This window comes from Tiliqua scincoides, chromosome 1, assembly GCF_035046505.1.
Source record: "Tiliqua scincoides isolate rTilSci1 chromosome 1, rTilSci1.hap2, whole genome shotgun sequence".
NCBI classification, from domain to species: Eukaryota; Metazoa; Chordata; class Lepidosauria; order Squamata; family Scincidae; genus Tiliqua; species Tiliqua scincoides.
The window spans coordinates 108,383,993-108,410,545 of NC_089821.1; the positions used below are offsets into that span (position 1 = coordinate 108,383,993).

The window sequence follows — 26,553 nt, forward strand, 5'->3', positions numbered from 1 at the left end:
AAACTGGCTGCTGAGCTGGCGCAGGCCCCCTGCACCAGCAAATAAGTGCCACAAACATGCCATAAGGTGCGCAGGCACAATGACATGTGCCAGCCTCCCAGTGCCAGATCCCATCCCGCACAGGCGAATACTGGGACAGGCAGTGAAGGGGGAAGAAAGAGGGTTGATGGGAGGGCATTTCAGGGGTAGGCAGGGGAAGGATCAGGCCCAGGAGGGGGTGAGATGGCAGCAGCAGTGCACGCCGCACTACTTTTGGGCTTCCTAGGAGCATCTGGTTGACCACTGGGGAAGGCAGGATGTCGATCTAGGTGAGCCTTTCGTTTAATCCAACAGGGCTCTTCTTCAAAAGCCCAAGTCTGAGGTTTACACTTCTTTGCCAAAGTAACACTAATACTAAGCTATGGCTCAATGTTATGTCTGAACTATTTATATTATTTATTTATTTATATAAATTATTATTATTAAGAAATTTTTGCACAGTCAGGAAGATGTTTGTTTTATCCAGACATCACGTACTTCCCAAGGACATGGGATGCCTGGTTTTTATCCTATTTTGCTGTTATAAATATCGTTGCAAAATGTAAGCTGTTCCCATTAAAGCAGCTTTTTGTAGTTGGTGGACGGCAATTTCTGTGACCCCAATGCTGTTCACGTGCTCTTCAAGGTGTTTTGGAATAGCACTGAGGGTGCCAATCACCACTGGGATCACTTTGGTCTTCTGCCACAGCCTCTCAATTTCTACTTGTAAAGCTTTGTATTTTGTAATTTTTTCCAGCTCTTTCTTCCACTCTGCTATCCCCTGGTATTGTTTTTCTTTCTTCTCGACTACAGTCATATCTGGTGTATTGTGCGATAGATGTTTGCCTGTCTGCAGTCAAGATATTCCATAATATTTTGGCATGTTCATTTTCAATGACTTTTTCAATTTTGTGGTCCCACCAGTTTCTGGCTTCAGGTAGCTTGTATTTTTTACAGATATTCCAGTGTATCATTGTTGCTACCTTGCCATGCCTTTGCTTGTAGTCTGAGAGATCTTTTCACAGCAACTAATTGGTCCACTGTTTCATCGGCTTCTTTGCAGAGACAGCACTTGCTGTTTGTTATTTTTTTCTGCTTTGGCTTTTATTGCATTTGTTCTTAATGCTTGTTCTTGTGCAGCCATTATTAAACCCTCAGTTTCTTTCTTCAATTTGCTTTTTTTGAGTCACTGTCACGTCTTGGTGATGTTTATTTTTTCCATTAATGCCTTGTAAATATTGCCCATGCAGTGGATTATTTTTCCATTTTTCTGCTTGGTTCTTTATTTGTTTTTTATAAGCCTTTTTTATAAGTTCTTTTGTTTCGTTGGTATTTAATAATTTCTTGTTGTAAGTGCATCCTCTTGGCTATCCTTTATATATTCTTCAAGGCCTTATTATTATTATCATTATTATCAATATCAATACCTGCATAGTTCTGAGAATTTTAAAGACAACTGTTGTTGACAGAAGAATATGAGTTACTGAAACTATGCTATGCTGTTGTTCCCTTCAACTTTAAAGTAACAGGTGATATGCAGTGAGATAACTGCTGACTGGAATCATTTACGCTACCTTTTAATAACTGTTCACAATATTTTAATATACAATTCTGTATAATATGCTCTATTATAAAATATTGTCATACTTTGGCATGAAATCTTTCTTGTCCTCACATTAATATACATTAATCTATATATTAAATTGTATGTGCAACTTTATCTGCTGACACTGACTCTGTTCTTCCTGTTTCAGAATGGAATGTGTCTTGGGAATAGGAAACTATGACTTAGAATGCAATCCTAACCTCTTATGTCAGTGCTTTCCAGCACTAGCACAGCGGTGCCAATGGGACATGTGCTGCATCCTGCAGTTGGGTGTCACTCACAGAGGCCTCTTCAAAGTAAGGGAATGTTTCTCCCCTTACCTCAGAGCTGCATTGCCCTTATGTCAGTGCTGGAAAGTACTGACATAAGGGGTTAGGATTGCACCCTTACCTGACTATACAAAGAGCTAGGTAAGCTGAGTTGACTGAACAAATTATAATGCATAAGCATCAAACTAAAAGCAGTTTGTGTCTAATTTTTTTTCTTAAATATTACAAAATGAGAATCTGATCAGCAGTCAAGATCTAAAGAAGCAAATATGCACTCTGAGCTGAGGTCAACACTAAAAATTCCCCCTTCTGCAGCTTCCACTGCCAAAGAAACATACAACTGTTCCAGTTTAGAAAACAGAATGCCTCTTCCAACATCTGAAATGACTACAGCAAGGACAGTATGCAAAGTTACAGATAACATTCAGCTTCCGCTTGCACATTCATTTTACTTTCTTGAACCAGAGCCACTATCTATTATTATTCTCATCAGTGCTTATATACAGCTTTTCAACAAAAAAGTTAACAAAGTGGTTTACAGAGAAAATCAATAACTAAATGGCCCCTGCCCCAAAAGGGTTCACAATCTAAAAAGATACAAAAATCAATGGGGTCACAAAGTTCCTATGCAGGTATAAATGACTTGAATCCCAAATGCATACAATCTCATTCATAGAGACTCTGTGCCCACCTTGTACAATTACATACACTCCCAGAATTACATGCAAATTTAAACATAAAGACTCACCACACCCTATATATTTGAGAAGACATTGCTGAGGATGTTCCAGATTTGCTCTTTGACATCCTGAAAAAAAGCAACCCTAAGCATATCTATTAAGTAGTAAGTCCCATTGCATTCAGTGAACTTAATCCCAGGCAAGTGTGTATAGGATTGTAGCCTAATATAGTTAGAGCTATTTGATAGCTCTCTTTTATAATTGGAATCGGACTAACAAAGTTTAAAGAACATTAGATCTTTCCATTTTCCTCTTATATCAAACAAGAGATCATACATACCTTGTCAATTTTTTCCAACACTTCTATTGTGGAAGGCTTTGCCTGCTTATAAGGGAAAGGAAAGAATTCTGAAAATTTGAACTAAGTTATAAACAAATGTCACCAACAACTGATTACACAGTCCTACAAAACTGAGGGTCAGAAAAGCTTTTCCCAAACTTTATGGTGGTTTGATATGAATTTGGGGTGCCGATTCCAAAAATGGCATCTGTTTTGCCCCATCACATCTAGTTTTGTAGTATAGCCTCATTAGTGAATGGTTCAAGCAGCTTCCTCATGAGGAAGCCATGGTGTAGGCTTCCTTACGAGGAAGCTGCTTGAACCATTCACTAAAGAGGTTATGCTGTGTTTCCAAAACTAGACACGATAGGGCAAAACAGATGCCATTTTTTGAATCGACACCCCAAATATACCAAAGAATTGGTGTAATGTTTAAGGAAGCAAAATGTGTTGGCCTGTGTTATCAGAGTTGGAAAAGAACTGCAGCAATTTGCACACAATACCACCCTCTTTTTAAAGCTCATTTCCAATTACTAGTCCCTCAGTTGCATCACACAAACAGAAAACACCCAAACCAATCAAAAGCACAGAAGGGCCTGGCATACAAATTCTGTAAGTTTACCAATATTTAGATCACCTAAGAAAAGAAATAAAAAAGGGGAAGTGATACACTAATATTTGCCAAGGAGAGAGGTGGCAATTTCAAAAATACAGTATATTCGACTGAAAGCAGCTTAAAAAATTCATTCTTTTAAAATAGTCTGCACCTACGTACCAACATTACAACATGTGAAAGCAGTAGATTACTTTAAAAAACATTTAAGTACAATTGACCCATCAAAACCAAACATATCCTTAAAATCACGCAGATTCCCCATGTTCAGAGAGGAGCAATCGTTTTCACAGTAGTGATCAAGTACGCTTTTTTAAGGACAAGTGGCATTTCACTAGGAAATAAAGCCAAAGGACTGATAAGTAGTTAACACTAAGTGACAGACACTTGACCAGTAAAACACCATTAGGTCAATGGACCAGTTGACTGGTCAAGCATTTTTAAAGAACTAATTTTATTAGAACAACAAATACTTCATTCACTGACAGTTTTGATAAAAATGCTAAATTACAAAACATCATTAGCTAACTGTGAAACAACATTAAGTACTTCACGAAACCTTACAAAGCAAATATGCAGATCACTGGGAGGAGGGTTCCTGAAGCAAGTACATAACACTAAACCATAGTGTGAGCATGAAAGTGAGCATCAAAGTTATGTCTAAATTAAATGACAAATTTTAAATGTGCAAAAATGTACTATGAGGGATGAAAGAGCATCTAGCAACAGGAAAAACATGCAGAATTCCATGCGTTACCCATGCACATCATCACATGGAAGCTCATGCACAAGCTTGTGCCCTAGCTTCCCACATACACGCACCTTTGCAAACACACAACTCTAGCTTCCCTCAATAGTATGCCATAAAGGGTGGGAAACTAGAAAAATAAATTGCTGATATGTAGGATTTGGAAAATGCTTCAGATTCTTTGAAGTCAGATGAACCCAAAATTTTTCAGGTCTTGATGAACTGAATTGTGATTTTATACACAAATGCAGAAAAGTGGGAGTGAAAGAGCCCAGTCTGAACACGCTGACAGAAACCGAGTGGGGGGGGGGAGTGTTTAGGGGCACTGATGACATGATTGTTCACTGGCAGACTTTTTGTACCTACAATGCATTGTGGGTAAATTGGGGTTAGTTAAATATCAAAGTGTATTAAAAACAGGGCAACGGAACGAGTTGACTGCAATTAACTATGAACTTTCCTTCAATGTGGTGTTCTGTATGGCAGCAGATAACGTACTTGGCCAAGCAAATTTGGACTCAAATCCCTATTCAATGTTAAATATTGCTGGATAGGAGGATAAAACGGTATAATACCATATGCACTGCCCTGAGCTCCTTTGGTGTGATACAAATGGGATATGCACATGAAACAAAAGACATGCCGTGTACACTTTTTTCCGTTAAAGCCACATGTATCTGTATAGTGGAAGACTGTGTGTGAAGGAGCACCAATTCTTATCTAAGTACACATTACTTTTCTGGATGTAAATTAAAAAGTTTGCTCACAAGGTGAAAACCAAAAACATTCCTTGTACACACAAAATGTACCTGTAAATCAAAGACACTAGTTTTCTACAGGATTGGTACAAAGATTGTTGCATTATACATCCAAGTATAAACATGATTTCTCAGACGTTATTTATGAACTTCAACATTCAGACAGCATTCATAAGAGACTACATGGCTTGAATCCAAAGAGCTACTTGGATGTGCCCAATGGAATCTTTTTCTCATTTTCAAGTGATACTCACACCGTGTCACAAACTAAATTTCAAACTTTCCTCAAAGTTTGAAAAGTAGTTTGGTATGGCACAGAGATCTCATTCAAAAGAAGGCGAATCTTCCACTGGGCATGCCCAAGCAATTTTTTAAATCCAAGTCTATGCATGTGCAGTGCTTTTACTTAAAATCAGCTTTTGATCTCACCACCAAATTGTTGACAAAGCTACCTTCCAAAGCATATTTATTGCTTTCCTTTTTTTGGTTCAAAACTACCTTACTTCACAGTTCAAATGAACACAAGCGATCCAGCTAGAATTAGTTATGAAACCAATGGTCAAAGTAATCACAACTAACATACCCAATTGCTTTCAGTGAGACTTTGCCATTACTAGCTTTAGCTGGATTAAGGCCAGTGACATGAACAACTAATGCCGTTGTACAAATCGATGGTAAGGCCACACCTGGAGTATTGTGTCCAGTTCTGGTCGCCGCATCTCAAAAAAGACATAGTGGAAATGGAAAAGGTGCAAAAGAGAGCGACTAAGATGATTACGGGGCTGGGGCACCTTCCTTATGAGGAAAGGCTACGGCGTTTGGGCCTCTTCAGCCTAGAAAAGAGACGCTTGAGGGGGGACATGATTGAGACATACAAAATTATGCAGGGGATGGACAGAGTGGATAGGGAGATGCTCTTTACACTCTCACATAATACCAGAACCAGGGGACATCCACTAAAATTGAGTGTTGGGCGGGTTACGACCGACAAAAGAAAATATTTCTTTACTCAGCGCGTGGTCGGTCTGTGGAACTCCTTGCCACAGGATGTGGTGCTGGCGTCTAGCCTAGACGCCTTTAAAAGGGGATTGGACGAGTTTCTGGAGGAAAAATCCATTATGGGGTACAAGCCATGATGTGTATGCGCAACCTCCTGATTTTAGGAATGGGTTAAGTCAGAATGCCAGATGTAGGGGAGAGCACCAGGATGAGGTCTCTTGTTATCTGGTGCTCCCTGGGGCATTTGGTGGGCCGCTGTGAGATACAGGAAGCTGGACTAGATGGGCCTATGGCCTGATCCAGTGGGGCTGTTCTTATGTTCTTATGTTCTTATGTTCTAATGCATGCCACTATTCTTTAGCTTCAGCCTGCCTTCTTGATCCTCAATAACAAGGAGATAATATTACTACTGACCTACCTTTCAGAACTGTTGTAAAGCTGACTGACATGATATACTATGAATGCTTGCAAACGCTAAATAAACACTAAACATTTATTATTATTCATGATTCAAAAATTAACAGTCACCCAATCACTACACAGATCAACTGTTGTAAGTGAGCCTCATTAACAAAAAAGTCACATTTCTCCAGAGACAATTTTCAGATGTCACAAAACTGGCTTAAATAGATACAAAACTGCACTCTATGGATTTCAAGTTGGGATACATTGCCTAGGAAAAAGATTGCGTAGCTACTTGATTAGCACTTGGTTGTTAAAGCGCTTTTCCAGAACACCTGCTTAGAGCGACTCTGCCCAGCAGAATTGGCTACAATTCAACTCAGTAGAAAGCATATGCACACTCATTAATTTCACCTGGCTTAAGCACATACATTTGATTCTGGTCACTGCTTAAGCAATTCTGGCCATTTCAGCAATATTTGTGATACCTGAAAATACATTCTGCAATCTAAAAAGTCAGCCTTTTGCTTTGTTTGGAAGGCTATATTAGTCACTGTACTAAGAGTGATTTCTTGACATAGGTATATTAAAGAAGCTCAGGCTCCTGTTCAAATTTCTTTGAAATAGCATCCATGACACAGTTGTTCTTGCCATACAAAAGAAAGCAGTACTAGCCCAGAAAATTGACTTACCCGCCATCTGGAAATGATTCCACCCATTTCTATATTTGTGGAGGCAGGTCGTTGTGGTAACTTATAACCAATCTTGTAATGGAATTCACAGCTAGAAGTAAAGCATTTGTGGTTAATTAAAAATGCCTCCACGGTGTGCAAGATCTTTCAAATTGCATTCTAGTTAGCCAAATGATTATGTGACATTACATACATGGAATCTATAGTTTCAAAGACCTCCAACATATTTCATTTCCAGGTATATGTTATTCTGCAGATGGGTTGTATCCTTATTTTGCTTTGCAGATTTGAAGGTAAGGAAAAGCTTTCCTCCCCACACTCAAAACCTTCAACAAACACTCCTTATAATATCAAATACTATACTCATGGAAACAAAATAATGTTTTAGTTCTCCTCTAAATAACAGGTACATTAAAAAAAATAAGGCTGGATGCAAAGGAAAACTAACTCCATCAAAGAAAGCTTCTCTGGTGGGATTTCTGCATGTCCTTGTAACATCTCTTGTTCACACAAATCTTTTCACCTAGTTGTAGGGTGGTAAAAAACTGATGTCTTACATTCTGTTCCTGGGTATTTTTAATATTTTCCTGGGTTCTTCAAGTCTGAGTGCCTACACTCTCCTGTACAGCGATGACTGGAATCATGGAGACATCTGCCCTGTAACTATTTTAAATTCAAGTTGGTGATCTTTCACAATAATGGTCCATGGCAGTGGTTCTCACACATTTAGCACTGGAATCCACTTTTCAGAATGAGAATCTGTCAGGACCCACCGTGATGTCATTACCAGAAGTGACATCATCAAGCAGGAAAATTCTGAACAATCCTAGACTGCAATCCTATCCAAGCTTACCCAGGAGTAAGTTCAATTGACTATAATTGTTAAAACAATATACAGAGTAGTTTGTTAAAACTACAGGTCCATAACATTTACCCAAATGCAGTCACATACCATGGTAACATCAATTCTAATATAATAAAAATAAAATACTGAAATGAAAGGGGACCCACCTGAAATTGGCTTGCAACCCACTTAGCGGGTCCTGACCCACAGTTTGAGAAACACTGGTCCATGGAGATTCATTTTGATTATCTCTGCCTTTGTTCCCAGATAGACTACAGATAGTTCCCATTATCCGCCAGGATTAGATTCCAAGAAAACCTAGGACAACGTTTCTCAAACTGAGGGTCAGGACCCACTAGGTGGGTCCTAACTCAACTGGCATTGCAAATACAGGGTACAGAGCTGCTGGGCAGGGCAGGCACCTGGTGGGAGAAAGGCATGGTGCTTTGCCCTGAATAAGTGGGATGCTGGAAAGGGAGGGTGGGCTGTGTGACTGGAGAAGCATCCAATTCTGCATTCACCTCCGAGCTGGAATGTTTCAATTCTGAGCTATGCAAAATAAGAGCACAAGCGTGCTGTGTAATGGGACCTTTGGTTGATTGTGATTTAGGTTTGAAGCCTAAATTGATGATGTCACTTCTGACCATGACATCACTTCTGGTGGGCCTTGACAAACTTTGATTCTAAAAAGTGGTTCCCGGTGCTAAAAAGTTTGAGAACCACTGACTTAGTAGATAGCGAATTCGCTGATAATGAATCATTACGTGGGGTTAGGTGCAAGGTATGCACAGACCTCTTTAAATAGCCAGCGGAAGCTTCAGAAGCTTCCCATGGCCAGTTTAAACGGGTCCATGCTGGTTGCAGCCTCTGACAGGTCTCTGCTGGATAGAGGAAACAAGCAGACCTTCCAGAGGCTGCAGACACCTTCGAAGTTGGCAGAGGTCTGTTTTTTTAAACACCAGGATGTAATCCTGGTTTCCATTTGAAACAAAGTCTCAGGCTACACTTCACTTCACTGCACCATTACTTAAAAATAACACCAATAAAAAGCAATGGGTCTACTTCTGAGTAAATAGGGTTCCAACTATGTGCAGCTGCACTTGCTCACAGTCATTCCTTGTTGCTTGTGTCTCTGCTGTGAATTGAATTACACACTCCCACTTATGCGTTCTAAGTTGTATGTCATATGTAGAGCATCTGGCTTAACACACCAGGCACCTGAAATGAGAATTTGATTAACAGTTCTCCTGCAGTGGTTCCCAATCTTTTTTCACATGCATACCCTTGGCAGCCCATTTCCATAAATTGTACCCCTCATATTAGCGAAATGTTTGTAATTAATATAAATAATATAAGCCCTCATGTCCTCCATATGAAAACCCATACTTCATGTATTCATCACAGTATTTACTCTTTATTTGTTTGAAGAACTGAAGACTATTCCTTTGCCCTGCTTTGTACCAGAAGTGTCCTGATAAATTCTAGGATTGATTACGTTCCATATTAAGTTTCAGCTTTTTTACTGTGGTGGTTTTCAATCACTGATTCATATAGGAATTGATCACCAAAAACTAGCTACTGGTAGGGCTTTCCAGCCAACTAGCTACCTCCCGTCCTGCCTTGCTGGTCCTGCAACACATTCTGGAGCACAACCTGCCTTTTTCTGCCATTATTCAATTCTTTTTGAAGTACCCCTAAAGGTCCTGTCAAGTGCCCCTGGGGGTGTATGTACCCCAGGTTGGAAACCACTGTTCTACTGGTATATTGTTTACTTACTCTGATAAGTGTTTACGAAAAGGTTGTGAAGACCAGAATTTAAAAAGTTAAAGAATAAAAATCTCTTATGATATTTTCCTAAATTTTTCATAAATTAGAGGTAGAGACTACTTTGCAAGGTCACTATAAGCATATAAGTTTATAGCGATGCGCAGGCTGCCTCCTGGTAGCCTGAATGCTTGAAAAGACTAGATTGAGGTTAACAGGAATTGGAAGGTAACTACTTCCTGTTAACCTCGATCTAGTCTTTTCAAGTGTTCAGGCTGACAACAGGCAGTCTTAACATCAGTATAAGCTTGTATGCTTCTAGCAGCCCTATAAAGCAGCCCTGTTAGCCGCCCTGAGTGCTCCTTTCTGGAGTGGAAAGGTGGAATAGAAATTCTACTAATTAATTAATTAAGCAAGAACATTTTTGCTCAACAAGCATTTAAATAACATTAATGGGCACGCACAGGAGTGTGTGTGGGGGGGTCCTCTGTAACTGCAATTTTCGCATCCATGGGGGAGTCCCCTGGAACAGATCCCCAGTAGATGTAGGGGCACACCTGGATAGTATAGATGCTGTTATACTGTCAAGATTTTACCCAGAGCACCACTTCTTGTCCTGCGCAGCATCTGTGCATCCCAAGGTCCCATCTGCCTTCACACATACACTTAAATGTGTATAGCTGCCCACCAAGCAATAATTACTCCAAAACATGAAAGCTATAGATCACATGTACAAAGTCTATGTGCACTGAAACATGCACACAGACAGGACTTCAGAACACATGGAGGCCACATGCAACAAGGGAGAGGGCCAGTGTGGACAAACCCAACCCCACCACCACAACACAAACACTGTACAATGAACAGCTGCATAAGAAGCTAGTCCGTTTCATGACATGGTAATCACTAACAAAAGAAAACACATTCAAACATGCATGCTCAGAATTACAAATACACCATTAAAACTACAATCAAACACATTTAGGGTCAAGCCATACGCAATGTTCACTTATAAACAAGTTGTCCCCAAGGGGGGGGGCGATTACAAAGTGCAGTGATGAAGGACAGAAATCTACAACCCAGTCCTTACTTACTGATGGGCTGCACTGGTAGAACACATGTTCCACTAGCACATGCTGTTGCAAAAATCTGTAAAGTGCTCTGTAACAGTGTTCACAGCTGGCACACCAGTGGTTAGGTTAAAGCCTTCCCATGCACACAGGCAGCCACAAGAACACCCTCCAGACCAGGTAAGTTCGATGCAGGGGCAGGGCAGGATCAACAGCACCTGTGCATGCCTTATCCTAACACCTTCCCAGACTTGATCCGCCTAACCAGTGGTTAGGCTGGAGCCTTCCCATGCACATGGGCAGCCACAAGGACACCCTTCCCACACCTGATCTGCCTAACACAGATCAACTTGGACTTTCATCAGTTATATCACTGGCACAGGCCCAAGTAGACCCATTGCAGTTGTTGTGGCTTACCCTTGGACAAGGGGACAACCTCCAGCAGACAAAATTCCCCTGCAGGATGTAGCATAGTTCGCGCCAGGCGCCACTGCACAACAATTTAGTAAGGAGTGGACTCTGAGAGGAACAATAAAGTAGACATGGAAGGGATTAATTCTTTCCCGTTTTGCCATTTTTCTGCTTACACTTCTCACCTAGCTGCTATTTATTTTGCAAAGGAAAAACATATATAGTTACTTGACTTTTCCTTAGTGGGGCAAAATACAACTGGGGAAGAAGGCAATATTTAGACTATTTGGTAACTTAATTTTTACCTCAAGTTATAACTTTCATTAATCATTTTGTATCATCAAAAAATATTTCTTATAAGGTTAAAATAGTTCATAATGCTGAACAAAACATTTCTGTATTTCAGTATACAGTACCAGGCACTAGTACTGCAAATATATATGCCTTGATGGCTAATAAATTACTAAACCGGATAAATGAACACTAAAGCAGTCACAAAACCAAATCTTTAAGCTACTCTGAAGTGTTTACGAAGTCCAAAGTAACCATATAGCTATACTTCTAAAGACATAATGACGACAAGGTACAATGGCCACATATTCAGAATAAATTGTTCTTAAGAGTCACTGTCTGAAATGGAAACATACCACAGAGCACAACTAACAAACAATATGGTCAGTAACTAAACTGGTCAGGGAGAAGGAATAATAGGAAATGTATTTCTCACACTCTCTGATGCTTGAGACAGAAAGTCCAAATTGCACTTCTCTCCTTCACACAATTGATACCTAGTTCTCTCACCACAACAAAAAGAAAACTGATTCATATGTCAGTATGATAATGTGCACTATTAATGTCATTTACTCAAGTTTCACACTTGAAACTAGACACTACTAATACATGCAAACATAAATACTGTATTCCTGTAATCAATTCCAAGGCTAGACAAATTAAATCTCTGCCCGGCATTTTAATATCCTAATCAGAACTACCATTAGTATGCATGAGAAAACAAGAAGAGTAGGCCTCTGATCACTGCAGCATGCTTTACCACAACTAGAACCCTGAGAACTTTTACCCTCTTCCTCCATCAATTTTACACAACATAAGTGAATTTTACAACTTAGGCATTTAACAGAACAGTATAATGGCACATACACAAGCTATCTGTGTAACAGCTTTCATTTTAAAATCCCTTTAAATACTCAAAACCAGGTGGTTAAAGAACGACAGCAATGTGACACACCACCACACTCATATTTTAGCATATTGCAATGGGATGATGTAGGAAATTCCATTATGCAATAGTAATTATGGATATGAAATATAGTTAAGATTAGCAAACGCAGATCAAATCTTCTGCCATTTAGTTTGGGGCTCCTAAAAAGCCATTCCAAAGTATCATGAAAGACTAAAGGTATTCGAAAAGCCTATTTTATACTTTGCTACTTAGAAGATTATTTCAGCAATAAATGAAAACCACAATGTACTGCACATTATTTGCGTTTTTTTAGCCAGAGAGAACAGACAGTCCATTCCATTTGAATGAAAGGCCACAATTTTTCATAAATATATAGCATTTTAAATATAAAATGCATTTTATAGTTGACAGTTTTTTAGCTAGAGAGAACACAAAGTCCAACAAATAATAAACACTTTCATATGAATGAAAGGTCACAATAAACATATAGCATTTTAAAGCATTAAAATGCATTTTATAGTTGATAATTTAAAAGTAACCAAAAATGCAGGTAGCTGTCATAGTCAAATAAAAAAAAGTCAATATCCAGTGGCATTCCTTTGTTAGGGCCATTGGGTTTGAGTTTAAAGTGTGATGATCACCAAAAATGGTTTAATGCTTCAGGGTCCACCAGGTGCAGACTCTTTAATTTCAAACCCGGGGTCTATGAAACAATAAAAACGATGCCTCTAAACCAGCAATTTTCAACTTTTTTCATCTCGCAGCACATTGACAAGGTGCTAAAATTGTAAATCGGTCTTCTGACCATTGACAAGGCGCACCATGCAGCTGGTAGGGGCTCAAATCCCCCAACTGCCTTACTAATAAATGACCCCCCCCCCAAAGTCCAGTGGCACACCCGTAGACCGTCCACGGCACACCAGTGTGCCATGGCGCAGCAGCTGAAGATCGCTGCTGTAAACCATTGCAAGGCACCTGCCTTCATTACAAAACCAGGACAGCCTGTTTGAGGACTGAACCAGAGGGGCCTCCGAAGACCACCCTCCCAACAACTTCCAGAGTGACAACCCCAGTGCTGCTCTCCTGCTGCGGGTGTGCTGGGCATGAGGGTGACCTGGTCAAAGAGGACCACCTGTGAAGTTCAAGCAGCTGGCTGCAAATGCGACCCACTGGCTTTCCTGCTCCCACTGCCCACCCGCTCTGCTTCCCCTCCTGCGCATTTCAACGTCAAGGCCACAGGCAGCGACTGCTTTCACTGCAGGAATACACCCCCCCTGTTTATCCCAGACTGGCAGCCCAAGCCCAGGCATGTCTACTCAGAAGTAAGTTCCACTGAACTTAATGGGACTTGCTCCCAGGTAAACATGTAGAGGCTTCTACCCTCAGGCCACACACAGGCACACGTGCCCCTTGCTGCCCCTCCATTGAAACAAACACGCACCTTCCCCGCCCCCCGCGGCTCCTTCCCGTCTCGCCCGGACCGCGCTTCTAGGGCAGACGGAACTCCTTCCTCCTCCTCCTCTCCCCCCACGAGCTCTGCAATTCAACTTCCTCCCAGTCTGGTCCCTCAATTCCGGGAACGGCGTGAGGATACTGGCGTCGCGCGCGCTCTTCGGCCATCTTAGAAGAGGGCGCGGGGAGGGGAGCGAGCGATCGTTCCGCGGGTGGCGTTTGCAGCGCGGCCATGTTGGAAGAGGGCATGGAGGCCGGACAGAACGGCGTTGCGGGAGAGCGCGGCCATCTTGGAAGAGGGCGAACAGTCCGGCTGGTGCCAGCGGGTCCGCCCTCACTTGGGGGCGGGGGCGAGGGCGAGGGTTGCCATCTCTCCTCTCTTAAGGAGGCGCCTTGTGGCCGGGCTTTTCATGTTGTGGAGTTCAGAGTTCAGCTCCACGTTGAAGGGGCGCGTTTGTCCAGCTGTTGACAGCCCTATCTACGCTTTCCTGGGAGTAAGCCCCATTGACTCTAATGGGACTTGCTTCTGAGGAGACATGCAGAGGCTTGTGCTGTAAGACCAGCACCCTGTCGCTTCGAAGCCAGGCTGAGGCAGGGCGTCCTGTTGACGTCGAGTTCTGAAGGGGGTGGCACTGCAGTCCAGTCCTGAGCTTGTCTACTCAGAAGTAAGTCCCATAGAGTCAACGGGGCTTACTCCCAGGTGAGCGTGGCTAGGACTGGGCTGTGAGGCGCCACCAAAGAAGAGCTCCTGCTGTGCCTGAACGGAGGGGGCCAACCACTGCCCTGTGCTTCAGCCCAACGTTGCATATGCGCAACAGGGGGCTAAACGTGGACACCTGTGGGCTGGGCAGAAATGGGTTCGTGACTGCAGAAAGAGTGCCCGCCCCCTGGTGCTGTCAGTCATTCAGCCCAGGCTGCGTCCTGGCCATGGGCTGTAACTGATCGCTAATTTAAAACGGGACGGGGGGGGGGGTAGGCGGTTTAACCGTCGAGGAGGGGGCGGTTTTTTTGCGCGGGAAATTTAAAAACGCGGGACAGTTATGGAACTGGAGCGCGCGCACGCTTCGTTTCCAGAGCCTTTGCTTACTCACCTGGGAGCTGTGCTGTGTGCCCTTTGAGCCTCAGTGGTGCTTGCTTCCGACTGCACGCACAGGCTCGCTTGCACTGTAACTGTTCTATACAGGGAGAAAAATTGTCACGCTTGAATAAACCGAGTACAGAGCGGTGGTTCCCAAACTGTGGGTCGGGACCTGATTTTTGGTGGGCCACCAAAGGGTGATGGAAAAATCAGGCAACTCATTGCCTCAAGCCCTGAGGCTATTCAAAAATCAGACACTGTGGCTGCTAATTGCCCTGCAAAGAGCTCAGCTCCTGCAGTTGGCAAGCATGTCTCAATAAAGAGAGAGAGAACTTCTGAAGGTCTTTTTTCGGTTATTTCTTATAAATAATTAAATATTTCTTTCTAGATCTCCTTTTTTAGAAGTCAGGTAAACCTAACTGGGTTCTGATACAGCGTTGTTTTAAAAAAAGTGAGTCCTGGTGCTAAAAAGTTTGGGAACCACTGGAGTAAAGATGAGCAACCTACCTCTCTTCTTCAATATGTAAACCTTAAAAAAAAGGTGGGGCACAAGTAATAGGTGCTCCCAATGAAAGGGAGGACAATGTTGAAATGTCATGACTAGAATGGGAAAGTAATTGGACTTATACAGCTGAAACCGTTAAAAGACGGTTTCATTCAGAATTTTTCATTCAGAATGAAAAATACAGGTTGAGACTAATTATTCTCGTGGGTTCCATTCCAAGCACTCATGTGGATTAAAAAAACGCACTATAGCAAATCCATTTAAAAAAACAAAGTTTCTTTGCTCCAGTGATTGAAAAACAGCCTTGCTGACCTTTTGACTCTAAGATAAGAGCCATTAAGAAGACAATCCATCAGCACTCAGCCCCTCCCTTCACCAAAGCAAAATGATCACCTTTCTTTCATGTACTGGGGGAAGGGAGGGGTCCGCAGGAGAGAGAAGGATTGATGGATTGTTGGCCTGCTGCTGCTCTCTCTCTCTCTCTCTCTCTCTCTCTCTCTCTCTCTCTCATATTAAGGAGGCTGTTGTTAAAGAACTGTTCAGTTTTTAAAACTGATTTTTAAGGGATGCATTTTTCCCCTTCTCCAGGGATCAGCACATTCTTTCTCATTTGCAGGGGCCATTCATGTTGAGTCAAATCCGTGTATAAATAGGCTGGACCTGTAGTGAAAAACTGGAAGTGTGTAGTTTTTCGGTCAGCCCCTTGGATGTAGGTTAAGACACCTTTCTTGAATAAAGCTATTGTTCAACAGTGCGACACAAATTCACTGACTGCTTTTTAGGGTGGGCTCTGTTTATGAGCCCCAGGGACCCTGTCCAGCCTCAGTTACTATGATACTGAGGCAAATAAGTCCTTGATCAGCCCCAGCAAAACTATTTTTATATACTGTTGTTATTAAAGACAGTCACTAGTTAGAAGAACAATCCAAGGAGACAGCTGTCCTGGCAGAGCCCAACTCCTAGATACCTACACTTGCTCTGAGAAGTTGCCAGGGATGAGAGGAGATAGATCTTTCCTCTGGCTAGAAAAGACTGAGCAAGCAACTTATGAAAACAAGACTTTGAGTGCTATCCTAACCTGCAAATGCATTGGTAGAAATACAGATATGCCAACAATAAGAAGGATAGTTTTATCATATGTGGTGGACTTGTACCAAAGCGAAAAAATATTGGACTTTGATACACCAGCAAATGCAATTGATACTTAAGATAAATTTGCAAATGAACCCAGAAGCTTTTTTGTTGGGAATATTTGATGATTGGAGGCAGAAAGATTTTGAAACTATTTTTATATACGTATATATATAACAGGGCAAGAATATTGTATGCTAAGAACTGGAAAGTTTCAGAGATACCATCAGTTGAAGAATGGTGGGTAAAGATACTGGATTTAGCTGAAATGGACAAACTTACAATTTTGCTTAAGAAGTTGTTAAAGACTTTTATTAACAATTAGAAACGAATTGTTTCTAATGGACTTCCTGTGTGCGAAGGGGAAAATGGGTTTAATTAGTTATGGATTTGATGAGTAAAGAATTGATATATAAAACTATTTTTTCTTCTTTTTCTTTCTCTTTCATGTGGTTGAAAATGCATTTTAGACATACCAATAGACTGTTTAAGATATGATACCTAATGTTATATGATTTTGTAGAGGAATAAAAAAAGAAATGTTGATTCAGAATTCCTCACTTGCCATACAACTTTCAATATCTGCTCTGTATTTGTATTTTTATTTTCAGTTTGTATTTGTTAATTTTTCATGTTTTAAAAATAAAATTATTATTAAAAGGAAAAAAAAAGAAATGCAGATATGGTGGCGCAACAGCAGTTACACTGGCATAGGGCCACTGACAGGCACAGCATGGGAACCACCGAAAGTTGCCTTAGCACCCTGGTTCAGAAGAGTTGCTGTGCCGGTGCAGGGGGTGTGCCGGGGCAGGGGGTGTGCCGGGGCATGGCACAGAGCAGTGCTAAATCCTAACCCTCATACACAGGATGGACATGCCCCCTTTTGTCGATAGTTGCTGTGCCGGCAACAGAGCTACTGCAGATTCAAGGAGTCCCATGGGGACCCATACGAGTGCTACCAGTGGAAAAAACACAACACCTGCAGCCTGGCTCAGCCACTACCCCAGCATAGGATATGGCCCAACTCCAGCAGCTGGCACACCCACTTCCCCTTATAAGCCCATCCCCAAGACCCACATTCCCCCAGAGAACAGGGTGTGTGGTGTGGGGCCATGTCACCCACCCTCTGATGTGGCGACATAGGTGGCGGGGAGCACTTTGTGCATAGATAAACATTCCATCAATTAACAGTCCATCCCTAAGTACTGAGAATGGGCTTGCACACAGAGATGCTGACTGATAACATTTGTGTTCAGTTCTCTCCCTGCAGGCTCCCTGCCCCAACTGCTCTAGCCAGGTAAGCATAAGGGGGAGGGTGCAAACTCACCACAATATCTGCCCACACAAGCAGCAGTCCTGGGGGCTGCATAGGGCCCCATGCTCAGCATGCTGGTTTTTTAGCAGCCAACCCCCACAGCAGCCACCCCTCCTGACTGCCATTCACCACAACTTCCAAACAGGCAACTGCTGGCTGTAAGCAGATGTCTCCCATCTCAGTTTCTGCCATTCTTCTATTGTGTTATGTAGTGATTAGACAATGGGAATCAAACTGGAAGTTCTAAATCAAATATCTATCATAGTTTTACTCAGGGTGCAATCCTAACCCCTTATGTCAGTGCTTTCCAGCACTGGCATAGCGGTGCCAATGGGGCATGTGCTGCATCCTGCAGTTGGGCGGCGCTCACGGAGGCCTCCTCAAAGTAAGGGAATGTTTGTTCCCTTACCTCAAACCTGTATTGCCTTGTCAGTGCTGGAAAGCACTGACATAAGGGGTCAGGATTGCACCCTCATTCACTAATCTCTTTAATTGATAAGCTTCACCATCCCTTATCCAAAATGCTTGTGACCAGAAGTGTTTTGGATTTTTCTGTATTTCGGAATACTTGCATATACATAATGAGAGATCTTGGAGATGGGGCCCAAATCTAAACAGAAAATTCATTTACATTTCATATACCCTTTAAAAACTAGCCTGAAGATAATTTTATACAATTTTTAAAATAGTTTTGTGCATGAAATAAAGTCTGTGAATGAAACACAGTTTGTGATTTTTATTTCTTTAGGCAAAAAGGTTTTTGGTTTTTTTTTAAAGACAAGTTGGCATTCAAAAAAGTTCCATATTTCAGAATTCCCGATAAGGGGTACTCATCCTGTATTACCAAATGACTGAGGGCCCAATCCTATCCAATTTTCCAGTGCTGGTGTAGTTGTGCCAGTGGGGTGTGTGTTGCATCCTGTGGTGGGTGGGCAATCACTGGGGCCTTCTCAAGGTATGGGAATATTTGTTCCTTTACCACTGGGCTGCACTGTGGCTACCCCAGAGTGGAAAATTGGATAGGATTGGGCCCTAAAATGCATATTAGGTTTGGATCCAATGACCCTTTGTGTTATTAAAATTGTTTGTTTATACAGTATAAATGTTTCAGTACAAAGTCCATTCTTTTTGTTCTGATTTAAGTAGCAGAAGTTTTAAAAAATGCAACCTTATTTTAGGGATGTAATTGCACACAGAATATAGATAACCAAACTTGCTCTCCAAGAGAGCAAACAAGCTGACTAGTAGCACAAAATGCAGTAGGGGGAAAAATCTTAACAAGACCCCCTAGAAATCAAAGCAATTGCTTTATTATTCCAGACACTGCAATGTTTATGTCAATGCAACTTTAAATGTAATAGGACTGGGTAATCTTATAATATATTTACATTTAAAATGGGTATACATATTTATATAGATATGTGCATACACAGATTACCATATATATGTATTTGTTTGTGGATTTGCTTGTTCAGACTTCTAATAGTTTAAACAGAATGTGGAGTCATTTCCATTCGATACTGTAGGATGTATTCCCCAGTAAAGATTTCAGGCTTGTAATAATATTTGTATCATATTCATTCTTGGCTAATGTTTGTGATATTCAAAACAGTAGCTAATCAGTTACACTGTATAGTTAATGCCCACTGCATTATGTATAGTTTTACTTACTGTAACTAGGTGTTGGCTATGGTATCTGTGTGCATGGGAGAGGATGTCTGGCTGGGATAGATGGGTTAAACAGCCAGATCAGGCAGAAATCACCATCCAAGTGATTCGCCAAGTAGTCAACTTCTGACGTTTTATTCAGAAGCAACTTTTGGGAAGGCCAGGTTTCTATGTAAACCGCTTTGTGAATTACTCCTGTTGAAAACCTGCATATAAATATTAATAATAAGGCCTCTTAAGCTCTCCCTTCCTACCACCACCACCTTCCTCAGGGACTGAGAGCCCAATCCTCTGCTCAGTGGCACGGGTCCGTGCCACCAAGCACAGTCGCAAACGTGCCATGAGGCACGTTTGCGGGGCTCACCACCAGCCTGCCGCCTGTGCTAGCCCAACGCTGGCTGGTGCTGGGCTAGCACAGGGCAGTCACCCAGGTTCCACGGCTCGGCGGTCTCCTGGACCGCCGGGCTGCGGAACAGTAGGTGGGGCGGGGCGGGAGGAGGCGTTCTGGGGAGGGGGAGGTTGGCGGGGGCGGAGAGAGGGCAGGGAGGAGGAATGACGGGGAGGTGTGACACAGGGAGGGGGTGTGGGCAGGAGGCATGCCTGGGGGAGGGATGGGAGGCAGATCCACAGAGCTCAGCTCTGTAGGATCCAAGGCGCTCATATAGGGCTGCACGCCCTACACGAGCGCCTTTACTTTACCGCCAACCTTTTGGTTAGCGGTAAAGTGAGTAGCCCCATTGCAGAGCTGCTTACCTTACTCGGGGGAAGGGGACGAACGAGTGGTAGCGCGGGAGGCACTGGATTCGGCAGCAGCCCTCCTCGGTGCCGCCGAGCCTGGACGCCCCAGGCAGCTCTGGATTGGGCTGTCAATAGCCATAAGTTTCTTTCCTGGACTTTTTGTCTTCTGCCACCTCTTCCAACAACAGTGCCTCTCAAATCCAAGCAACTTCTATTGGCTCTGCTGACTCTTATATCTTGTCATTCTTGGCCTCTGTGGTCAATCATAGGATGTGCTATTGACTATTCAGACCTTCTGAACCATTTACATGGCCATAGCTTATTCTAACCTCCACAGTTCTATCATCTATAAGTAGCTGGTGTACATTACTGTAACAGACAAAACTCTATTCTTCTCTGCCTCAGCACACCCTGTCAACAGTAAGGTTTATCCATTTTCTCACAACTCCACCAGTTCAGCTTTAACTCAAAATTTTGTTCTCAAATGAAGTCACTTCTGAATTCTATTTCTTCCAGTATCACAAATAACTTGATTTTGATGCTACAGATATAGTGCCTTTTGCTGAATTGAAAATCAAGCCTGGTTTTAAACCAAAACATTATTTTTATTTCTGTCAGTAATATCACTTGACTTAGGGTACAGTACTGGTCTATTCAAATCAATCTGGGAGATTTGCCATTGATTTTCTTGGGTTAGAGGCCATAGCCTAAGTATTTTAAAAAGCAGGTGTTGTAAAATTCCTTTCATAATGTATTTATTCTTCAGTCAAAATGTGATGTAGCAACTGACACTATGATCCAGCTAACAGATTTTCTCATGCACAGCCCTAGCTGGAGACGGAATCATAAGCTCTAGTGTATGTTGAGTTTATTGTCCCTCCCTGAAGGCCTACAGGGATTCAAGGAGACCTGTTTCAGGGTACATCCATATACACAATGGTCCAGGATATGTTTATGAGCATATGTAACTGTTCTATTCCACACCATGTCCATCTCCATTTCACAAATATGAATCCAATGACACATCTGGTAAAAATTCTGTTCTCACTTCCTAGGCCTGTGCTGGCTGTGCAGCTTCAATGTCTTATTTGAGCTCATAGCTCTAATATAGGTTGCTCATTGCTTGGGCATAGTGGTCAAGTGATTACAACCCACTCTAAACACTTATTTACTGACAACAGATGTTAAGATCAGGCTTTATGTGTTGCATTGCAAATGGACAAACCATCAGCTAACTTCTGAAGCATTTACAGGAACATCTGCTTCCAACTCTGTGCTTCCAAATCTTGAATAATGCACGTTAAATAATGCAAAAAAGCAGATTCCATTTTCTGCATTGTCCGCATAAATAATCAGGAGACCACTGATTGTCAAGTTCTGTGTGTTTGCAGAGGTTTGATGCCTTAGAGGGGGCTTATACAGACAATTGTTTGAAGTGATACTTGGTTAAAGTTAGTCTTTGCAGGAATTGAAGAGAATGCACCCACACTTGACCAGTACAGTAGGAAAGCACTCAGCCTGTGTGGAAGCCAAAAAGAAATGGTTTTAAAAATTCACATAACGATGCAGAAATGAAAAAGTAGTGTCACTGGTCATCCAACCAATGCTCATGACATTTCCTCTCTATATCATACTTGCACAATGGATTGATAGATGGGAGAGTGATCAGCTTTTTCTAGCAACTAAAAAAACTTGTAATTGGCTAGGGAAACATGGTACCTCTGCACCGTAAGACAATCTTTAGGATACACATTTGGATTCCTTCAGATAACAGGTAGATAACTGAATCTGTATGCTGTAAATTGATTGCCTGGAAAGACCAGTGTACCTACACTGCAAACAAAATCTGCACACAATATTCTTTTACCCGTTTAAACTGACATGCCTTCCCCAAATAAAACAAGGAGTTGTAGTTTAGTGAGGGTGCTGAAAATTCTCTGTTAAAGATTCCTTGCTCTCTACACAGACATACAATTCCCACAGAAAAGGAAAAGACTATTAAATTTAGTTTTTGGTAAAGATATATTTTTAATATCACCAAACTGAAAAGAGCCAGGGATTGATGCAGCCTAAAAATGAATCCAAATTTATGTTTATTAAGCAGGAGGCATTTTTCAGTAAATGAACACAAAACTTGACCCAAATAATTTAAACAGATAATAAACAAGTACATATAAACTACTATCACATATGCAGATCCATTTTGTTCAGGGAATGCCACCCAATACTGCCCCAGTTTGTTGTTGCCACTAGTTTGCCCCTCCCCAAAAAGCCATTTGATCCTGTTGCAGTTTCTTCAAACACAGAAGTGCAGGACTTCTGATTTGATTTAAAAGGACTAGACTGCACAAATGAAGGAGCTCATTTGCAAGGTCAGCATAAATCAAACTGGAAGTTCTGCATTTATGTGTTTGATGAAACTGAGTCAGGAGCAACGTAAGAGGCAGATGATCTGTTTTCTTACTCACTTTTAGGTGGAAAGCAGATCACATCTGCAGCACGTTGGAGGGAGTAGGTGGCAGAAAGTAAAGGGCATCCTGAATCCACTGGCTTCATGTTCCTCCCCCCACAATCCACTGCTGATGCAACCTGAATCACCTAGCCCAGTGGTTCTCAAACTTCCAGGGAGTTCGAGCCCTGCTGTTAAGTCCTTGAGGGGCAGGGCAGGAGGCAGCGACGCAATCACCAGGATTGTATTATTAATTATTATTATTATTAATAATAATAATAACAGTATTTATATACTGCTTTTCAACTAAAAGTTCACAAAGCGGTTTACAGAGAAAAATCAAATAACTAAATGGCTCCCTGTCCCAAAAGGGCTCACAATCTAAAAAGATACAAATGAATACCAGCAGACAGCCACTAGAACAGACAGTGCTGGGGTGCGGTGGGCCACTTTGTATCACTTTGGAGGGGCTTGCTGAGACTTACCCCAGCCTGCAGCAGCCTCCTGGGAGTGCAGGGAGCCCCACACCAGCCCCTGCAGGGCTCCCCAACATGCAGGGACAGCCAAAATAACAATCACGGCCAGTTTGCAGTAATGATGCCCCAGTTTGAGAACCACTGACCTAGCCTCATGGATGGACCACCTCTATCTGTTTGGTTGGAAATCAGTCCCATTAAGTTCAATAGAACATATGCCTGAATAAGTATAGGAGTTCAGTCTTAAATTGTTCTGATATTATTTATTTATTTGCAAATTTATACCCCACTTTATCTCACTGATGGGCATTCAATATTTAAAACCTGATTGGTATTAGCTACATCTATCAATTTAACTTTTCAGATTTTTAGAAACAGGAAGGTCTATAGCTTTTTTAATGTCTTTTACGCAGTTTCATACAGAACTCCATGCTGTCTTTCAAAGTGGTACTAAACTTACATATTGTTTTCAATAAAATAATGTGAACAGGTTCTGCTAATAAGATTGTGGTTTCCAACCAAGACATGTTAGCACCAGAAAGCAGAAATAAATATTTTTGGCACTGTTTCAAAGCTTCCCAATGCCAGACACAGACATGTAAAAGTAATGGCAAGAACTACAAAGATTATAAATTATATAAAATCACAGTTCGTAATTCATATCATGTTAAATAAGAGACTTATAAAGTGATTCCTGTAACAAGATCCACATGTAAAATATCACCATACTTCAATTATAAAAAAGAATAAATCAGAATATCTCTTGAATACATATTTTTATATCTTCCCAGCCAAAGTACAGTAACAACAATTGCTTTGTATTTCGATTTAGAATTGCAGTTTCTTTACACTGTCTTTTCATATGCAGGCACACAGACAAAACCAGCTTTAAAGGCTCAAAGAAAATTCCACTGTTCCACAGCATAATTGCTCCTGTTAAAAGTCTGAGGTAACCTATGGTCCTGTCTTGCATGTCTTTTGAATGCAGTTTCTCCAATGAGGCATTTTACCACACGGAGCTCATGCCATGTGAACAGCTACTGTGTGTGCCCTAGGCAGATTCCAGCCCTTTAAGTTCCAGGCGGCACAACAAGTCTACTTGTAAAAATAAAACATTTTTTATTAAACTCAGGTAGTAATAGTAGGCAGGGTGAGGCATTCCCTTTCTAAACATTTTATAATGTGAACCCTGATCTGACTACTATATATAGTTTTTGAATGTTAGTCCTGGGGGACAAAGTTCAGGTGGAAAATGTGAAAGTGGGTGACATCTTGGGAGAAAACCATCACAGAATGGGAAATTCTTCACCAGATGCTAAATTGCGGAAACAATTCATAATTATTTTAATTCATGTAGTTTTTCATGGGTATAGCAGACTTCACACTTTATTCTTAACAGCATTTCTCCCTTGTTACACTCAAAACTATTCATGAAACTCATGGCCCAGTCCTATTTGGATGCCTTGCCAATGGCAGCACAATAATCAGCCCATCTGGGCAACACCATGCCAGTACAGACTTCCCAGTAATACTGGAGCAACTCTTCTCAGTTACACCAACAGTATCCACTGAACTGACACAGCAGGTCATCCATGGAGAAGCATCCTGATATTAATGTGTCATCAGTGTGATGTTGGTGCAGCAACAGTGTGTCATCTGTTGGACAACCAGCCCAATCAGTGGAGCCATTCAGCCCCAATGCCAGCAGTCAGAGAAAAGCTGCTAGGCTGAACTGAGCAGGGGGTGGGGCAGGCATAGCACCAATAGGCAGCCATTCCTGGGAGGATGCCCCCAATGCCAACCATTAGGAATTAGCATCACAGCAACAGGCACTACCACCAACCATGAATGGGAAAACACTGACTGTTTGCTCCTTTTATTACACTTTTAGTTGAGGTCATGCCAGCACAACCTATGACATACAAGGTAAAGACAGCCCACCAATAAATGCAATCCCTGTATTTTTTATCCTCAGTGATTACAGAGAACTTGTATACAGGTACAACCTATTTATCCATGGATTTTTTTATCTGCAGATTTATCTCAAGGAGGGTGGGGGGAATTGAAAGTTCATCTTATTCCTATTTCAGAAAAACAGTGATTTTTGGCCTAACAAAACTGAGGAATGGTTTTAATGTGTACCTACTGTATTCTTTTGGTAGCAGGGAAAGATAAATGTGCCTAAGATCGGGCACTGTTCTTAGTGCTAGCAAAATATTGTGAATTTCAGTCCCTTTCATCACTGAGGTTTGTACAGAAGAAAATTATACACAATTTAGGCTTTGCCAAAACTTTTATCTTCTCCTTGTAAGGAGGCCATAATTGCCAAGATTTGAACACTTACAAGTTGTTCCTTTCTTCTCAGTCATAGCTTTTGCCTCCTTTTTCATTCCTATCTTTTTACCATTCTCCCTCTCTCTTTGCTCTTTTTCCCTCTCACTATCAATTAGGGCCCTCTAAGAACAAACTGTACACAGGCTACAGAACTAAGGATGTAGTATGGAACATCCAATTTCATCACTTGGTACAAGAGATAAAACAATAATACTAGCTGCATTACTCTTGCACTGTTACATCCTCATTCTCAGGGCTTTTTTTCTAATGGAACGTGGGGGGACGGAGTTCCGGCACCTTTCTGCAGGGGCCCTTCCCCTTTGGAGGCATTCCAGGAGGGGGGGAGCAAAACAGAGGAATTCGCTGGGTGGGTGCTGGGGGGGTGCAGGGTGGGCGGGCGCCTGGCCCCTGCCTGACCGCACAATGACCTCCTCCTGCCCCATCTCCAAGCTCTCACCTGAGCCCAGCCCGCCTCCCCTCCCCCCGCGCTCTGCTTCCCCGCGCAGCTTCCAAGCCGGTGGAGGGTGTGGGGGACATGCGCTGACGCCAAGGAGGAGGACAGCCAGCCAGCCAGGGAGACGGGCTGCAGCACCCACGGAATGCCCAGGTACTGGCTTGGCGGAGGAGGAGGGGAAGGAAGCTGGCTGGTGCAGCCCCCGTGCCAATCTGCAGCAGGAGCCTAGGTACGTCTACTCAGAAGTAAGTTTCATTGTGCTCAATGGGGCTTGCTCCTGGGAAAGGGTGCATAGCCTTGCAGCCTGAGAGCCCAAGCCTATGCATGTCTACTCAGAAGTAAGTTCCATTGTGTTCAATGCGGCTTACTCCTGGGAAAGTGTAAGCTATGGCCTTGCAGCCTGAGTAGACAGGCAGAGGAAGGGCTCTGAGGCTGCAGTCCTCTCCACACTTTCCTGGGAGGAAGCCCCACTGCCTCTACTGGGACTGACTTCTGAGGAGACAGGCACAGGATTGGGCCCTGAAGCTGCCATCCTATC

At 42.2% G+C, this 26,553-nt stretch overlaps 1 protein-coding gene across 4 annotated transcripts in view; it reads right to left on the reverse strand.

Annotated features, from left to right (window-relative positions):
* LNPK (lunapark, ER junction formation factor) overlaps positions 1-14,025 on the reverse strand; it is a 64,474-nt gene extending 50,449 nt beyond the window's left edge. Inside the window, exons 1-5 of one of the 4 annotated variants that reach the window (XM_066612286.1) lie at positions 13,857-14,024; positions 11,221-11,322; positions 9,078-9,187; positions 7,126-7,216; positions 2,914-2,958 (exon numbers count right to left, since the gene is read on the reverse strand). In XM_066612286.1, coding sequence (XP_066468383.1) covers positions 2,914-2,958; positions 7,126-7,152 — 72 coding nt within the window. In that variant the 5' untranslated portion in view covers positions 7,153-7,216; positions 9,078-9,187; positions 11,221-11,322; positions 13,857-14,024. Of the gene's footprint in view, positions 1-2,913; positions 2,959-7,125; positions 7,217-9,077; positions 9,188-11,220; positions 11,323-13,856 lie in introns of all 4 variants that reach the window. The other 3 variants (XM_066612285.1, XM_066612287.1, XM_066612284.1) reach the window with 3 other exon arrangements.
* Between the last annotated feature and the right edge of the window lie 12,528 nt (positions 14,026-26,553).